The sequence below is a fragment of the Pogona vitticeps genome, chromosome 4 (genome assembly GCF_051106095.1).
Source record: "Pogona vitticeps strain Pit_001003342236 chromosome 4, PviZW2.1, whole genome shotgun sequence".
Taxonomy (NCBI): domain Eukaryota; kingdom Metazoa; phylum Chordata; class Lepidosauria; order Squamata; family Agamidae; genus Pogona; species Pogona vitticeps.
In genome coordinates, this window is record NC_135786.1 from 67783331 (window position 1) to 67796708 (window position 13378).

The 13378-nt window shown below is 51.9% G+C and overlaps 1 protein-coding gene and 1 long non-coding RNA gene across 3 annotated transcripts; one reads left to right on the forward strand and one right to left on the reverse strand.

The window, feature by feature from the left end:
* Positions 1-492: 492 nt before the first annotated feature.
* On the reverse strand, positions 493-5163 carry DMRTA2 (DMRT like family A2). Of its 2 annotated transcripts, XM_078391953.1 has the most exons (3): positions 4654-5163; positions 3513-3519; positions 493-2961 (listed from the first exon to the last, which is right to left on the reverse strand). In XM_078391953.1, the coding sequence occupies exons 1-3, from the start codon at positions 5135-5137 to the stop codon at positions 1755-1757; spliced, it is 1698 nt and encodes a 565-aa protein (XP_078248079.1). In that variant the 5' UTR covers positions 5138-5163; the 3' UTR covers positions 493-1754. The 2 variants fall into 2 exon arrangements, with proteins under 2 accessions (XP_078248079.1, XP_072853706.2); XM_072997605.2 differs by lacking the exon at positions 3513-3519 and having other exon boundaries at positions 493-2893.
* Positions 5164-6566: 1403 nt separating this feature from the next.
* Positions 6567-12031, forward strand: LOC110076177 (uncharacterized). Its single transcript, XR_012086397.2, has 4 exons — positions 6567-6874; positions 8232-9418; positions 9661-9775; positions 10659-12031. It is a non-coding gene; the product is annotated as an uncharacterized LOC110076177 (long non-coding RNA).
* The last annotated feature ends 1347 nt before the right edge of the window (positions 12032-13378 follow it).

A 13378-nucleotide genomic window follows, 5' to 3' on the forward strand; every position in this document is an offset into this window, starting at 1 on the left:
ATTGGTTTGACTGAATCTTTCTGAGTTCCAAATACTTAGGATAGCAGCGTCTAAAATAAACATTAAGGAACACTTTAAAAATACAGTCACTTGTAGAAAAGGAAATACATAAAATACTTTTTAAAAGGCAGAACCAGTGATTTGTTTTCAAAATCATTTTTTAAAAATGACAACCTTAAGAAGAATGTTTTCCCTTTTTGGAACTGTTCTGTTTTCAACACTGCCCTATGTGTACAGTAGTGTATAGCCCTCCCTTCTAATTGTATATTTTAAATGTGGTGTGATCATTAACTTTTTAATAAGTAATGTTTAAACTTAAACTGTGAAAGGACCCAAATCCACAAATGGGTCAGAATTATCTTAATTCAGATACACTCGTTGTCTCAAATAAGCCAGTTACTATCAGAAAAATCTTCATTTTCCTATTGATTTGCATCGAAAGGCAAACACCACAAAATTTAAAAAAAACAGCAGGAGGTACTGATAAGGCAGTTTTTAATACAAAATAACATTTATTTCTAGGATTTCTATGAAATGAAAACATAGAGAAAAGACTGAAACAGCAAGAAGTTGGCTTCACTGGAACCAGACAGCAGATATATGTATATATATTTTCTTGTGGATCACTCATTAAAACGGTGTCAATCACAGACTTTGGAGAGAGTCCAAAGAACAATTACAAATATATCTACTTTTCAACTTTATTTACAAATCGTACTTTCCCCCAGTGAATGAATAAAAAGAACCGTTAAAGTTCTTTACAATATATTGTACTCTCTATGCTTGGTGAATTTTAACCAGAATTTTTTTTAACTTTTTAGTTTACCGTTAATACAAAATCCACCTACAAATTACATTAATAACTTAAGATGCCCGTCTTATAACATTATACTCTAGTATACAGATATAGATATATGTGTGGATAATGCACCAGGAGAAATATCCATGCTTCTGGGAATAAACAAAAAGATTTTTAAAAAAATGATTGACAACTTTAACAATAAAACTGCATTTTGCCTTTTTGAAAAGTTAAATACACCTACGAGTTTGTCAAGTCCCACTCATTTGACTGTTTCCGTTGCAACAAATTGTGAAATTAAATCCTGGCCGCCTAGAAATCGGTGGCAATTCACGGTTCGGGGCGAAGGGGAATCTTTAACTCGCATTGTTACTCGCAGAAAGCAGCAGGTCCATTCTCCAAAATGGGTTTCCTTAGATTCTTACAGATTTTTAAACTTTCCTGTTCTTTCATTTCGAAAACAACCCGGCCTGTTTTACATTCGTTGCTAATTGTCCCATTTGTTAAAAAGGGAAACGGGAATGCATTTTTAAAAAATTGATTGCTACCTGAAACGGAAAAGGTCAAAACGCTTCTTGGGTCTAACCGCCAGTCTTAAAGGTAGAAATGGCTTTCATTGTACGTTCACAGGAACTATGATTTGCGTTCAATGGAACTTATCTGTAGGAGAGGAGCTTCGCCTCTCTGCCTGTACATGTTATATAACAACGGCTGCGATCCGCGCGGGAGAAAGAAAATTAAAAAAACCTCTTGGTTAGCCCGTCTCATTCAAGAGACCGGGACCTCGGATTCGCACGTCTCAAATTTCTCTGATCTGTACATCGTGGGCGTGGGCGTGTGCGTGTGTGTGCGTGTGCGTGTGTGTGTGAGTGAGTGAGTGAGTGAGTGAGAGCGTCTTCCTGTGCCTATGATTTACATGGTGCGAGCGGCCCGTCCTTCGCCCGGGCCTCGGGGCCTACTGTTTCTCGGGGGCGCTGTTCACCAGGGGCCCATAGAGCCCGTTCGGGTAGCCCTGCTCCTTGTGCGCCCCGGCGGCGGCCGCAGCGGCTGCGGCAGCGGCGGCAGCGGCGGCGGCGGATCTGTCCCGCATGAGGTCGCTGAAGGCGTACTCCATGGGCGGCCGGAAGCCCAAGGTGGGCATCAGCCCCGCCGTGGAGTAAGGGGTCATGAAGGCCAGGCCCCGGCTGTGCGCCGCCGCCGCCGAGTAGGCCAGCCGCAGCGGGCTCAGGCCCAGGTGGGTGCCCAGAGGGTAGGCGCTGGCCTCGGCCGCCGCGGCCGCGCCGAAGTGGGTGGCGTTGGGCTGCAGGGGCGAGAAGGCCGAGCGGCTGCCCAGCGCGCCGATGGCGGGCGTCATGGCGCCGGCCAGGAGAGGGCGGTGGTGGGTGGCGGCCCCGGGCGAGGGCTGGAGGCCGCTGAGGGTCCCGGAGGCGTCGCCGGCGGCGGCGGCGGCGGCGGCGGCCCGCGCCCAGCTCTCGTCGCTCCCCTTGTCCGGCCCGGCCGAGGTCAGTCCCGAGGCGGCGGCCAGGCCGCCCTGGCCCGGGCTGGCCCCGCCTGCTCGCTGCTGCTGCTGATGGTGGTGGTGATGGTGGTGGTGGTTGTTGAGGATCTGCTCGATGGCCTGCACCACGTCCCCGCCGCAGCCGGCCAGGACCAGCTCCAACACGCTGCGCTTGTGCGCCGGGAACACGCGCGTCAGGATGTCCAAAGGGGTCCGCTGCTGCCGGCTGACCCCGGCCGCCGCCGCCGCCACTGCGGCCGCGGCCAGGCCTGGCGAAGGAGCTCCGGGGTCTTCGCGCTCCGCCTCCGAGCAGCCCGAGTCGGAGCCCAGCGGGCTGATCGAGCCCGGGCTCTCCTCCTCGGCCCCGCCGCCCGCGCTGCCGTCCTTGGCGCCCTTCGAGACGGGCGAGCTGAGGGAAGATTCGCCGTCGCCGTTCTCGGAGCCCGAGCCGCAGGCGTGGCGGGTGGGCTCTGGGGACGAGGTGCCCGGGGCGCCGTCCGCTCCCTCCGGCGACAAGGGCTTGGCCTGTTGAGGGGTCACGGCCCGGTTGGAGAGCAGCGTCTTGGGGAACAGGTCGAATTTCTGCAGCTTGACTTCTGGCAAAGAGAAAAAAAAGGAAGCCGGGAGTGAAGGGGAACCGCACCTGGCCGAACCCACCGACGCCCTCAACCCGGAATAGGTGGCAGAACTCAACCGGGGGGGGGGAGGGATGTGTGTGTGTGTGTGTGTGCCTGCGTGCGAGAGAAAGAGGCAAAATATTGTGACACTTCCAACCAAAATACGTGCTAGGAGGTTCTCAACCCCGACAGAATGCAATGGGATGAGGGTTGAGGCTTTTTTTCGGGACAACCTCTGGGCGACTCCACAGTTGATGCCGCAATGGCTGGAGTAAAGCGCTCTCAGTTCAGCACTACGCTCACTACACTAAACTTGGACTCTCTACAGACACATCCGTGCACACCAATGTGGCACCCACCCAGCGTGCGTTGAACCCGGTGGAACCGCACCTAGACTAGGCGTCTCCTATCGGCCTGACTTCACCCGCTGTGTCCACCACCTCCCCTGTTCTGACTTCTTGACCTGGCCTGCCAAGATGCCCCATTCGCTCCCTTCTTGGCCTTTCCCCGTGGCGATCACAGCACAACCCTGCTGTGATCCCTAAACCTTTTTTTAGGGAACCTGTTTGGCAAACAAGGCCTTAACGCCACACTCCACGGAGCACCTTTTAGCAGGAATTGATCCCCAGGGTCGGCAGAGGGCGCCCTTCTCTCTCGCATCTCGGGCCATGAAGAGCACCCGGAACAAGTCCAGGGAAGACTTTGCCCTGCCTCTGATGCCCGTAAGCGCTGGGGCTCCTTGTTTCAGAGCAGGTCACTTGCAATGTGTCAATCCTAAATATGTCTACCTGGAAGGAAATCCGATTCATTTACTTCTGTGTCAACAGAGGTTTCAAGCAATAAAATGGGTCCCCAGGAGAGACAGCAAACCCTGGTTATAAAAAAGAAGGCATTGTAATCGGGGGTGTATGTAGCTAGGCAGGCAAATGGGCAGAGGTGGGAAGAAGGAAAACTTAAAAGAGCAAATCTTTTGAGTTGGACAGAGTGTTAAAAGGAAACTCACGGAGCCTTCTGGTGCCTCAGTTTCAGCCACATTGGCTTGGCTGGAAGGCCCATTGATTCGAACGGCGCTTCCTTAACCCGCTTTCCGCTGTACGCAACTTGGCAAAGTCTTATCCTTAACGTATTAGGATAAATTTAAGAGAATTTTATTTCCCTTGAAATAACTGGGACCTGCTTCTAAGAAGAAGGGTGGAGGGATAGTCTAGCGGCGGATGGGACGCAGGTGGAGAGAGCCCGAAACTGACTGAGAACTAATGGAGACGATGAAAGCCAGAAGTGCCAGGTGGGGGCGGAGGTGGCAAGACAATGCGATCGGGGGGGGGGGAGTTCGGACGGTTGCTCTGCGTGTTCTGTAGTAGTGGATGGGGAGGTCTAGGGGGAAAAAAGTTACAAGGGAATGCAGGATATCGGGCGTGATAGATAGATCGTTACTGGCTGGATGAACGGGTGGGCCGATTCAAGTGGGTGAGGTGAGCGTTAGGATTTTCTCCTGCGCACTAAATGGGAAGCAAGTTCCATTTTGCCGTTTCTTCCAAAGGCGGGAGCCTCCGTTCAGAGAAAGTTAAAGAACCTTAAGTCCCTCGGGAAGCCACGGCGGCCTCTGAAGGACAGGGACTTAAGCTTGTTTACTCGGAACTCTTCCGTCGCGGACAAGAGGGCTCCCTCCCTCGCGACGGGCGTCTGTCCAGCCTGCCCGCAGGCAAAAGGTTAGGATCGGGATGCGCTAGTGGCCTCACCTGAACCCCCCGAGCCTCCATCCGCGGTGCACACCGAGCCGAAGACTTCGTAGGCGGGCCGGGGCGGGATGATCCCGTTGGCGGCGGCCAGGGCCAGCCCCTCGGCCGTGCCATAGAGCAGCTGCAGCTCGCGGGCCTCGTTCTCCTCCTGCGCTTGCTGCCGGCGCAGCGCCACCTGGGCGGCCATGACCCGCTGGCGCTCGGCGATCAGCGTGCACTTGGCGCACAGGCAGTCCTTCCAGCGGCAGTAGCGCTTGTGGCCCTTGAGCGCCGACACCACGCCGTGGTTGCGGCACCGGGCGCACTTGGGCGTCCGCGGGTACTTCTCGGCCGCTCGCAAGAGCAGCGGCGGCGCTCTCAGCAGGCTGCCGGCCACGCTGACCGGGAGGCTGGCGGCGGCAGCCGCCGCCGCCGCCGCCACCGAACTCGGGGGCACCGAAGAGGCCGCCGAGGGCCCGTTAGGCATCTCCGATCTCAGCTCCATCCCGGCAGGGGAAGGAGCCGGGGATGTAGAGGAGGAACCCACGCTGGACTTCGCCCCCCCCCGGCCGATCACTCAAGCACAAGCTTCCCCCCCCCGAAAGCTAAATAGTCACTGTATCGCGCGCCCCCTCCCCCCAAGAAACTTACTATTTGAACACCCGGGGCCTTCCAAGCCCTACCTGCCCCCGATCTTCGATCGCTTCCTCCAGCCGTTAACCTCAGCACCCGGACGGTAACTTCCCCGTCCAATTTGCACCGCTCTAGGAAGTTTTCTCAAAAAAATAAAATAAAAAATAAATGAACTTGGCGCAACAGTCTTCCTTTCTTCAACCGTCTCCGACTTGGCCGAGTAGACTGCCTTGTTAACCTATTCTAGCTGAGCGTTAACCAAGACTACTTTTGCAACAGGTAAACGAAAAGTTGTGTCCAAATAGACGCTTCCCCCTTCTCTTTCCTCTTCCCCGCAGCGGCACAAACGTCGATGCCCGGGGATTCAGCTCCCTGAGACCTAAGAACCGACTAAAGCTTTGCAGTCCTTGAACCCTGGCAACGACGCCGGAGCCATTCTGTCCCTGCTCGGCCTCTGTGGCCACAAGCACGACCCTGTTCCTCGGACCTCTCCGGTAGATGCCTTATCTACGCGGAAGCGGCGGACACACAAGTGGGAGAGAACCACAGCAACCCACAGCCGGTGCAAGGAGCCGCAGCGGAGCGCAGGAGCCAGCTGCGCCCGAGCGCTTGCCAATGTTACAAAACACCGTCCCGTCGGAAGCGTACACAAGCCCCGGGAGGCATAACAACGCCAGGGTGCTATCCAAGGAGATCGCAAGGCTTCCTCCCGCTGAACAGCCCCACTGCCTGAACCAGCCGCCTCGGTTGCTAATTCACCCTGGGAATCCCCGCCGCTGTCAGTCGGACGCCGGAGTGGCTTCCCGACTCGCACCCGCCAGCGCCTCTCAGCCTCCCTCGGTCATCTCTGCCTCTCCATCTGTCTGTCTCTCTGTCTGTCTCTATCTCTCTGTGTGTCTCTCTCGGTTCCTTCCTCGCAACCCAATCCCACCGACCAGTCGGCCCCAGCGCCCCTGTGCTGCAGGCGGCAGCCTCCAGTCCGCTCCCCCCCGCTTCCCTCAGCCCCAACTTTGCATGTGCGACACTAAAGAGGGCGAGAGTTGCCAAGAGATAGAAATCTTCGCCTAACCGCCCGCGAGCGCTTGCTCTATTGTTGCTCCTTACGTTTCCATTAGACAACATTTGACAACAATGTGACGCCTGCTATTGGCCAGGGGAGGAAAGAGCCCCTCTGATTGGCCATTCGGATGTCTACAGTGTCCACCCGAAGCTTCTTTCAAATAAACTGTTTTAAGAAAGGGGGGGCTAGAAGGGTCCGGGGGGGGTGTACTGGGGGGGAAAAGCCAGGCAAATAGTTTCTATTTTTTTCCTCTCTCTCTCTCTCAACTTTCTCCGATACCTCGTCTGGTGGTTCGTTTAACAGTGGAGCTTGCTTTGCCACTTCATCGTGTGCTTTGCACTTCCCATTATCTCGGGGTGTCACTTGTCAAAGGTGGGGAGGGGGGAGGACGTACGGAAAGGTGACAGTGACACTGATGGTTTTTCTAAGGACCTTATGGTTTTTTTTTAAGTACAGCACAAAATAACGTTCATTTTCCGTTACGTCTTCCACTTCCGCAGGTGTCCGCTCCCAGTCCCAGAGGCTGCCATGAAAAAGGTGACACACGAGGTACGATTTTGTGTTATATACGTCGGAAACAAAACAGGGAATTGATTCGGCCCTACTAACTTACTTTACAGGTCTCCGAGTCTCTTCTTCCTTCCCTCGGATTCAATTATTAGTTGTTTGTTTAACTAAAAATCAATCAAGGATATTTCTGTCTTTCCTTCGGGACAATTATAACAGGGAATCGATCCGTGAACAATTACGGTTGTTATAACTAGATTCATTCGCGTGCTTGATATTATTTTGTTATTATTTGCCGAACCTACTCTGAGTGACGTCACACTCCCTGGGACTTGCTTGTTAGCAAGAGGCAAAGAATGAGCGAAACACGCTCGCCTGGACGTCGGTTTCCTTCGAAGTCAATGCCTTCGGAGAGAGCCGGGCCGACAACTTTGCCCGTCACCCGAAGGGGAGGCAGTGGAAATGTTAAGGGCAACAGTGTTCCGTTGAGGCGCTGTGGTGGTTTCTTGTTTGTTTGCTTGTTTGGGGCGTTATTGATTGTTTGTTTTTGGTCCAATAAGCGGCTCTCCAAAAAAAAAAAAAAACCCGGCTAAGTATAAAAACTCTGCGTATGCCTCTTAGTGTCTAATTTTGCAATATTTGCATGTAACTTTGGGTGGATGGATAATCTGCATTCCCTTCACTGTAGAACTATTGTTGTTGTTGCCAACGTGAACTGTTCGATAGACTTGTATCTTTAATTCCGAGAAAATGTTTCTTCTCCACGCTTGAGGGTCGTGAAACAAATTCACAACGTCGAGGTGTTTGTTTGTGACTTTCTGGAGAAGATGGCCTGGCAAATCTAGGAAGAAGGGGTTCAAAACTTCTCACTTGCTCGAGATAGTTTGTAGGAAGGCAAACTCCTGCCCGTTAAGGCCCACTGAATAGCCTCCGTATGATTTCAATGACGCCCCCCCCCCCAGAAAGGAGGGCTCGTTAGGTCTCGGTGGTATCACCCCTCTCCACTCCGAAGGAGAAAGGAGCGCTTTCCACCCGGGAACGGAGAGTTGGTAGCATTTGGGTCCCGTGAAGAATCCTCTGGAGCAGATTCCGGCGAGAGATGGCGGGCGGGGGTTGTCACAAGAACCGTTTAGGTCTCTGTGGTGTTTTCGCCAAAGGGGGGAGAAAGAGGAGGAGGAGGTGTTTTCTCTCCCCCCCCCCAGGTCTCCTTTTCCTGGAATTTACTCGCCACGAGTCCCCTGCCTGCCTGCACCTCCAGAAAGCGGGGTGGGGGGAGTTTGATACTCTTTTTTTTCCTGGGTTCCCCTCCCCTTTCCTTGTAAACGAAAGGCGTCCGTTAACCTCTAAGCCAACAATAAGGTTTGCTGCTTTTTGAAAAGCGACGGTTATGGTTTTGCAGGAGTCAAAAATTCCGTGGGACTGAGCGGGGAAAACCCAAGAGCCTGCAAACCGTCTTCTCGCTCGAGCCCTGATCACGAACCGACCGCCGGTCTGCAATTGATCAGAAAGAAGGCTGGAACAAACTTGGAGAGGCTTTGCCGAAATTAGTAAGACTTGCAAACAGCCACGGGCCTGAAAGGCACGTCGAACGATTGTAAGGGCTTTCCGATATTTCGTGGCGGCTTCAGATGCTGTCTCGTCGTGCGTTCGAGAGAAAAAGTGCTGTATTAATTTTTCAAAGTAAGTAGCTGGGAGGGGAAAAAGAAGGCCGCAGCTGGGAATCGGAAGGCACATCTTGTCGTTTACGGCTAACAATGATACAAAATAAAATATCAATAGAAGATAAAACATTGCGGAGGTTCCCTAGACCGTTGTGTAGTTAAAGAGCGACGTACAAGTTGCCTGCAATGTAAAAAGCTGAAAAGTTGTATGGGTCATACATTAAAACAATAAGTGTTATCTATGAGCAGTATAAAATGTGTGACTTGTTCTTTATACAATTGAATGAAATACCATTCTATAATAGAAACTAGATATATAAAAAGATGAAATTTTGCTTGTATCTCCTAAATTAATAACAAAACCGTTTTTGAACATAGTGGAAGCCTTCCTCACGTGTGGAAATGCCTTTATATTATGGCAAGCCAATTTGAACGGCCCTTGGCTGGAACTGAGTCTCACGTACTTAAGTCTAAACTGATTTCAAATAATCCTTTTTCAGATAGCCAGGTAAATCCACCTTTCTCCCGAAACGGAAGGGTTTAAGATTTACCTGTCTTTAAATAGGTAAAGGGCTTAATCTGCTGGCCAACCTGTCTCCCACCCTTCCACGTGTGTACACCCCCCCCATCACATTTATCCATAATCTTAAATTCCCCGTATAAATACACACAGGTCATATTAGAAATTGAATTAACTTTCCTACATTCTGTTTTGTTCTCATTGAACCAAAAGAGTCAGAAAACACATGGGGCTTCTCTAGAAAAATAGAATTCTGGAAGGATTAAATGTTTCTATTTCCTTTCTAGCTAACACAGCATCTCCTGAGCAAAACAGTCCTCTTTTCATATTTCTCACATTTTTGGCAGGGAGGGTTAAGAAAGAAGGAAAGATCGTTGCCCTGGATGAGAACCCTCTAAATTTTGGGTAAGTTTACTAACATTTATTCTTCATCACTGAGAAGACGAAGTGGTTCTTAGAAAAAGGTTTTCCCACAACTCAATGAAATCAGATGGCTTTCAAATGAGTGTGGTGCGGGGGGGGGGGGTGGCAGGCGGGGATGAGCTACCAGCCGGAGTTTGGATGGAACCCCAAAATAGCGGGAGGGCGCTTGTCAGAGGACTTGGTTTATTTGCGGGGTGCTATTAATATTCTCTTTCACGTTTTAGCGCCTTCTTAGACGCGGGCAGAGTGCGCCAAGGACCGGGGAAGTCTCCTTAAGTGGGTCCAGCGGGAAACGAGAGAATCCTGACCTTAAGGACCTACATTTCGTTGGTGGTCAATGTAAGAACATAAAACTCCTCCCCTCCCATCAGCTGCCTTCCCCCTCCCTGGATGTGTTGAGTCTCGGACGGGGAGTTTCCAGCTGTGACACAACCGCTGCTTATGGGATAGTTGCCTTGGGAGAGGGGTGCGGGAGGGCGTCTCGGTGGTTTGTTTTGTTTTGTTTTCCTTGTTCAATTTTTTTTCCTTAAGGGAACCCAAAAGTCGACAAAGCGAGGCTCCTCCTTCCCTTCCACCGACGCCCCAGGTTCGGGGAGAGACCCTGACAAGCGAGCGATTCGCATCTCCCCCCCCCCCAAGGAAACCCGGGCTGGTTCTCGGGGCACCTGAGGCTGACTCTCCCTGAGGCGCACCAGTGCCTCCAGCGCGCCAGAGTTTGCTCCCGCTTCTCTCGGCCGGTAAACCAGAGCCAACATGCGCTTTAGGATCCGTCGCAGCGCATCGGCCTGTGTTGCCGAGCTCCGCCACTCTGACTGCTTGGCGGGAAAGGTATCCCCCTCCGCCGCCCCTCAAAAGCCTCTAGACGAGGATGGGAGAAACACGGGGCGAGCGGAGTCCTCGCCGAGCCCCCCCCCCCCCGGACAGCAGCGGCGCCCCCGAAGGTTAAAGAAACGCGCGGCGCGCCTCCTTTCTCCACACCGGCCGACACCCCCGCACGCAGTTGCTCTTCACTTTTTTAGGCAGATGAGTCAGGTCTTCCTAACGAAACCGAAACTCTGGGCGCCACTCTCAGTGGGCACCAAGTCCCTGCCAAAGCGGCCGAACGGTGTGCAGAGCTAGCCTAGAAAAAGTAGGTGGTGAGAATATGGGGGCGGGAGAGGGGGTGAGGGAAACAAGTTTGGATCACGAAACAGATAAATTTGTTTTATTCATTTTTTTTAAGGTAACGTTTTTACTTTGCCGGGTCTTGTGAGAAATAATTGCCTCAAGAGAGGCCGAAGACCGCCCCACAAGCGACCTGGAGGGTCGCGGGTTTCCGGGTCCAATCGACAGAGACCCGGTCCTCAAAGCGAAGGCAGATCCCCGCCAACCGCGGTCTCCAGATCCACAAAGCGGTGGAGATCTCCGTCGGCAGCCGGTGCGGGGGGGGGAGGGAGGGGGCACATGCCTGAAGGCAATTCCTGGGGTGGCGGGTTCCCCCCCCTCTTTCCTTTATCTCTCCGCCACCCCTGCCATCGTTCTAGTTGGGGCTCCCCTCCTTTGCTCGCTTCGGGACCTCGCTTGCCTTTACTCCCTGTTCATCAACGGGCCGACCCCCAAGCCGAAGCAGCTGCAGTCCCCGGGACGAGGAGCGGCGATTGGGGCCAGCGCGGGGCGGGCAGAGGCGACCCCATCGCCGGCTTGCCTTTCTCTCCCCACTCGCGCGTGGGGTGCCAGGCTCTCAGCGGCCCGCGGGGCGACAGGGCGCAGGTCCCTTGGAGCTGTCCGGAAGGATCCGGAGCTAATTGAACTTGACGAGGAGCGCGGAAAGCGCCCCTGGCCCAGCCAGCCTTACGGCGGCAGCCTCCGCAGGCCGGCCGGCAGGCGCACGAGGTCCGGCGGGCGAGCGGTGGAGGGAGAAGGGCGGAGGCTTGGGCCCCGGGGGAAAGGGCCCGAGGGGGGGGGAATCTACCGGAGGGACCCCGTCGACAATGCATCGGAATCGTTCTACATGCCCAAATCCTTATTAAACGCCCCGAAGTGAGCAGGGCGAAGAAATAGGTCGTAACTTGCCTTGTTGGGTCTGAAAGAATTGTGCTAAGCCGCCAGGTTGCGTACACACCCTATTTTTATTATGGCGGTATTGACAGCGTTATGATTGTTAATCAGCGCGGTTATTATCTGGTATCAGCATTAAGACTGGCGATTTTCTGCCCATCGTCCAAAAAGCCTTTGGATCAGACCGCATCATGATCAAGCTTCTAAAATACTTCAGAAATGTGTAATGATATAAGAAATAACGACGGCGGATAATTGTTATTTCTGTTAAGCAGATGTATTGGAGTTCCTCCATTAACAGTATTTCTTTCGTACTCGGGGGCCCTTGCGGTCCTGTTGCAAAGAAATTCATTTTGAAGTTAAGTCCTGTTTACGCCCATGTGACGAAACTAAGCACAGTCGTTAATAGATTACTAGATCCTCCCGCTTTCTCTTTATTATCCGATTGTCTTTATTAGGATGCGTATTGCTGCCTGTGCCAGGATCGCCATCAGACTCCAGCGATTTCTCATTCCTTAAATATGAACAAGATTTATTAAAGCAGATTTAAGAAACAAACACTGGCCACCCTCGTCTTTTGAAATAAAAATAAAAATAAAAATTGGTCTCCATCAGATACACGCAAATGACTGCAGAAGTGGTCAAGTAGGTGGTGTGTTTCCCCCCCCCCCCCAGCTTTTCCCATCATGAAATCGCACTCCTATTTCCGAGAACAAAATCGTAATTAAAAGATTATTTCCATCGTCTAATAGTGGGGGCGGGGAAGGGGACACCTCTCCAGCTAAGCCGGTGGAGTGTGGGGGGGGGGGGAGGGGAGGAAAGAGAGAAGGGGAGGGGAGCTTTCCAGAGAAATATAGTTCTCGTTTGCCATATATTTATCCACCTCATCGAGAAGGCGGCACTTTGCAAGTGGTTCCAATAATGTTAGTGATCTTTAAGGTTTCAATTGTTCGAGAGGGTTTTGCCACTGACTTTTTCATTATTTACCTACTGAATCAAAGTAAGCAAATCCCATCTGTTTTCCCTCCTGCTATCAGCTTCACTTTTAATTATCCGCCCAGCAGCCTAATAGAGATGATATTAAACTAAATCTTTTTGACATTAAAAGTAATTATCCCCAAACCAATATTACAAGAATGAAAATTACCCTACTCGCAGCCCCCCTTCCCCAGCGTCTTTCTCCTTCTAAATAACAATGGGGGGGGGGAGAGAAGAGCCTGCCTTATCCGCACTTCTAACATGAAGGTTCAGTTAATTTGACACACAAACGAGATTGGAAACATTTTTTTAAAAGTAAGGATTTAATTTTATGTTGTTAAAACCTCCCCTTCAAGTTTGGGAAGCTTCCTCTGTTTCATCCCAAAGCCTGTTCGCGTTGTCAGCTAGCGTGGCTGCGGAAGGGTGCGATTTATGCACGTGGGAAACCGTAACAAGAAGTGGATTCGTGGGCGCCACTCGAAGGGCTGTGGGAATTCGGCCAGGTGTGATTCGGGACCCCTTCCAGAATTTTCAATTCACAGCCGTATCTTGAAATTATTATTATTATCATCATTATCATCTTTAATTTTATCATTGTAGGCAATGGACCCTAAATATCGTGGATTTCGTTGTAATTTCACACGAGGACTAGAAAGTTACTGGACTGGAAAGTTATTTCATGAGGACTAGAAAGTGGGTTATTTCGTGGATATTTACTTCCACTTTAAGGGACACAGGACTATTAGGACTGTTTGAAGCGATCAGCGTTCATTCTTGGCGTGCATAGGCAATCACGTCGGTCTGGGTTAATTTTGGCGTGGCAAGCCGCTCCTCCATTTCTGTCTCCTGGTTTTCAGAACGTCATGGCAGATAACTGTACATTGGGAGAAGTTTCCCGCTTTCCGGTCATTTCTCTGTGAGGTTCCG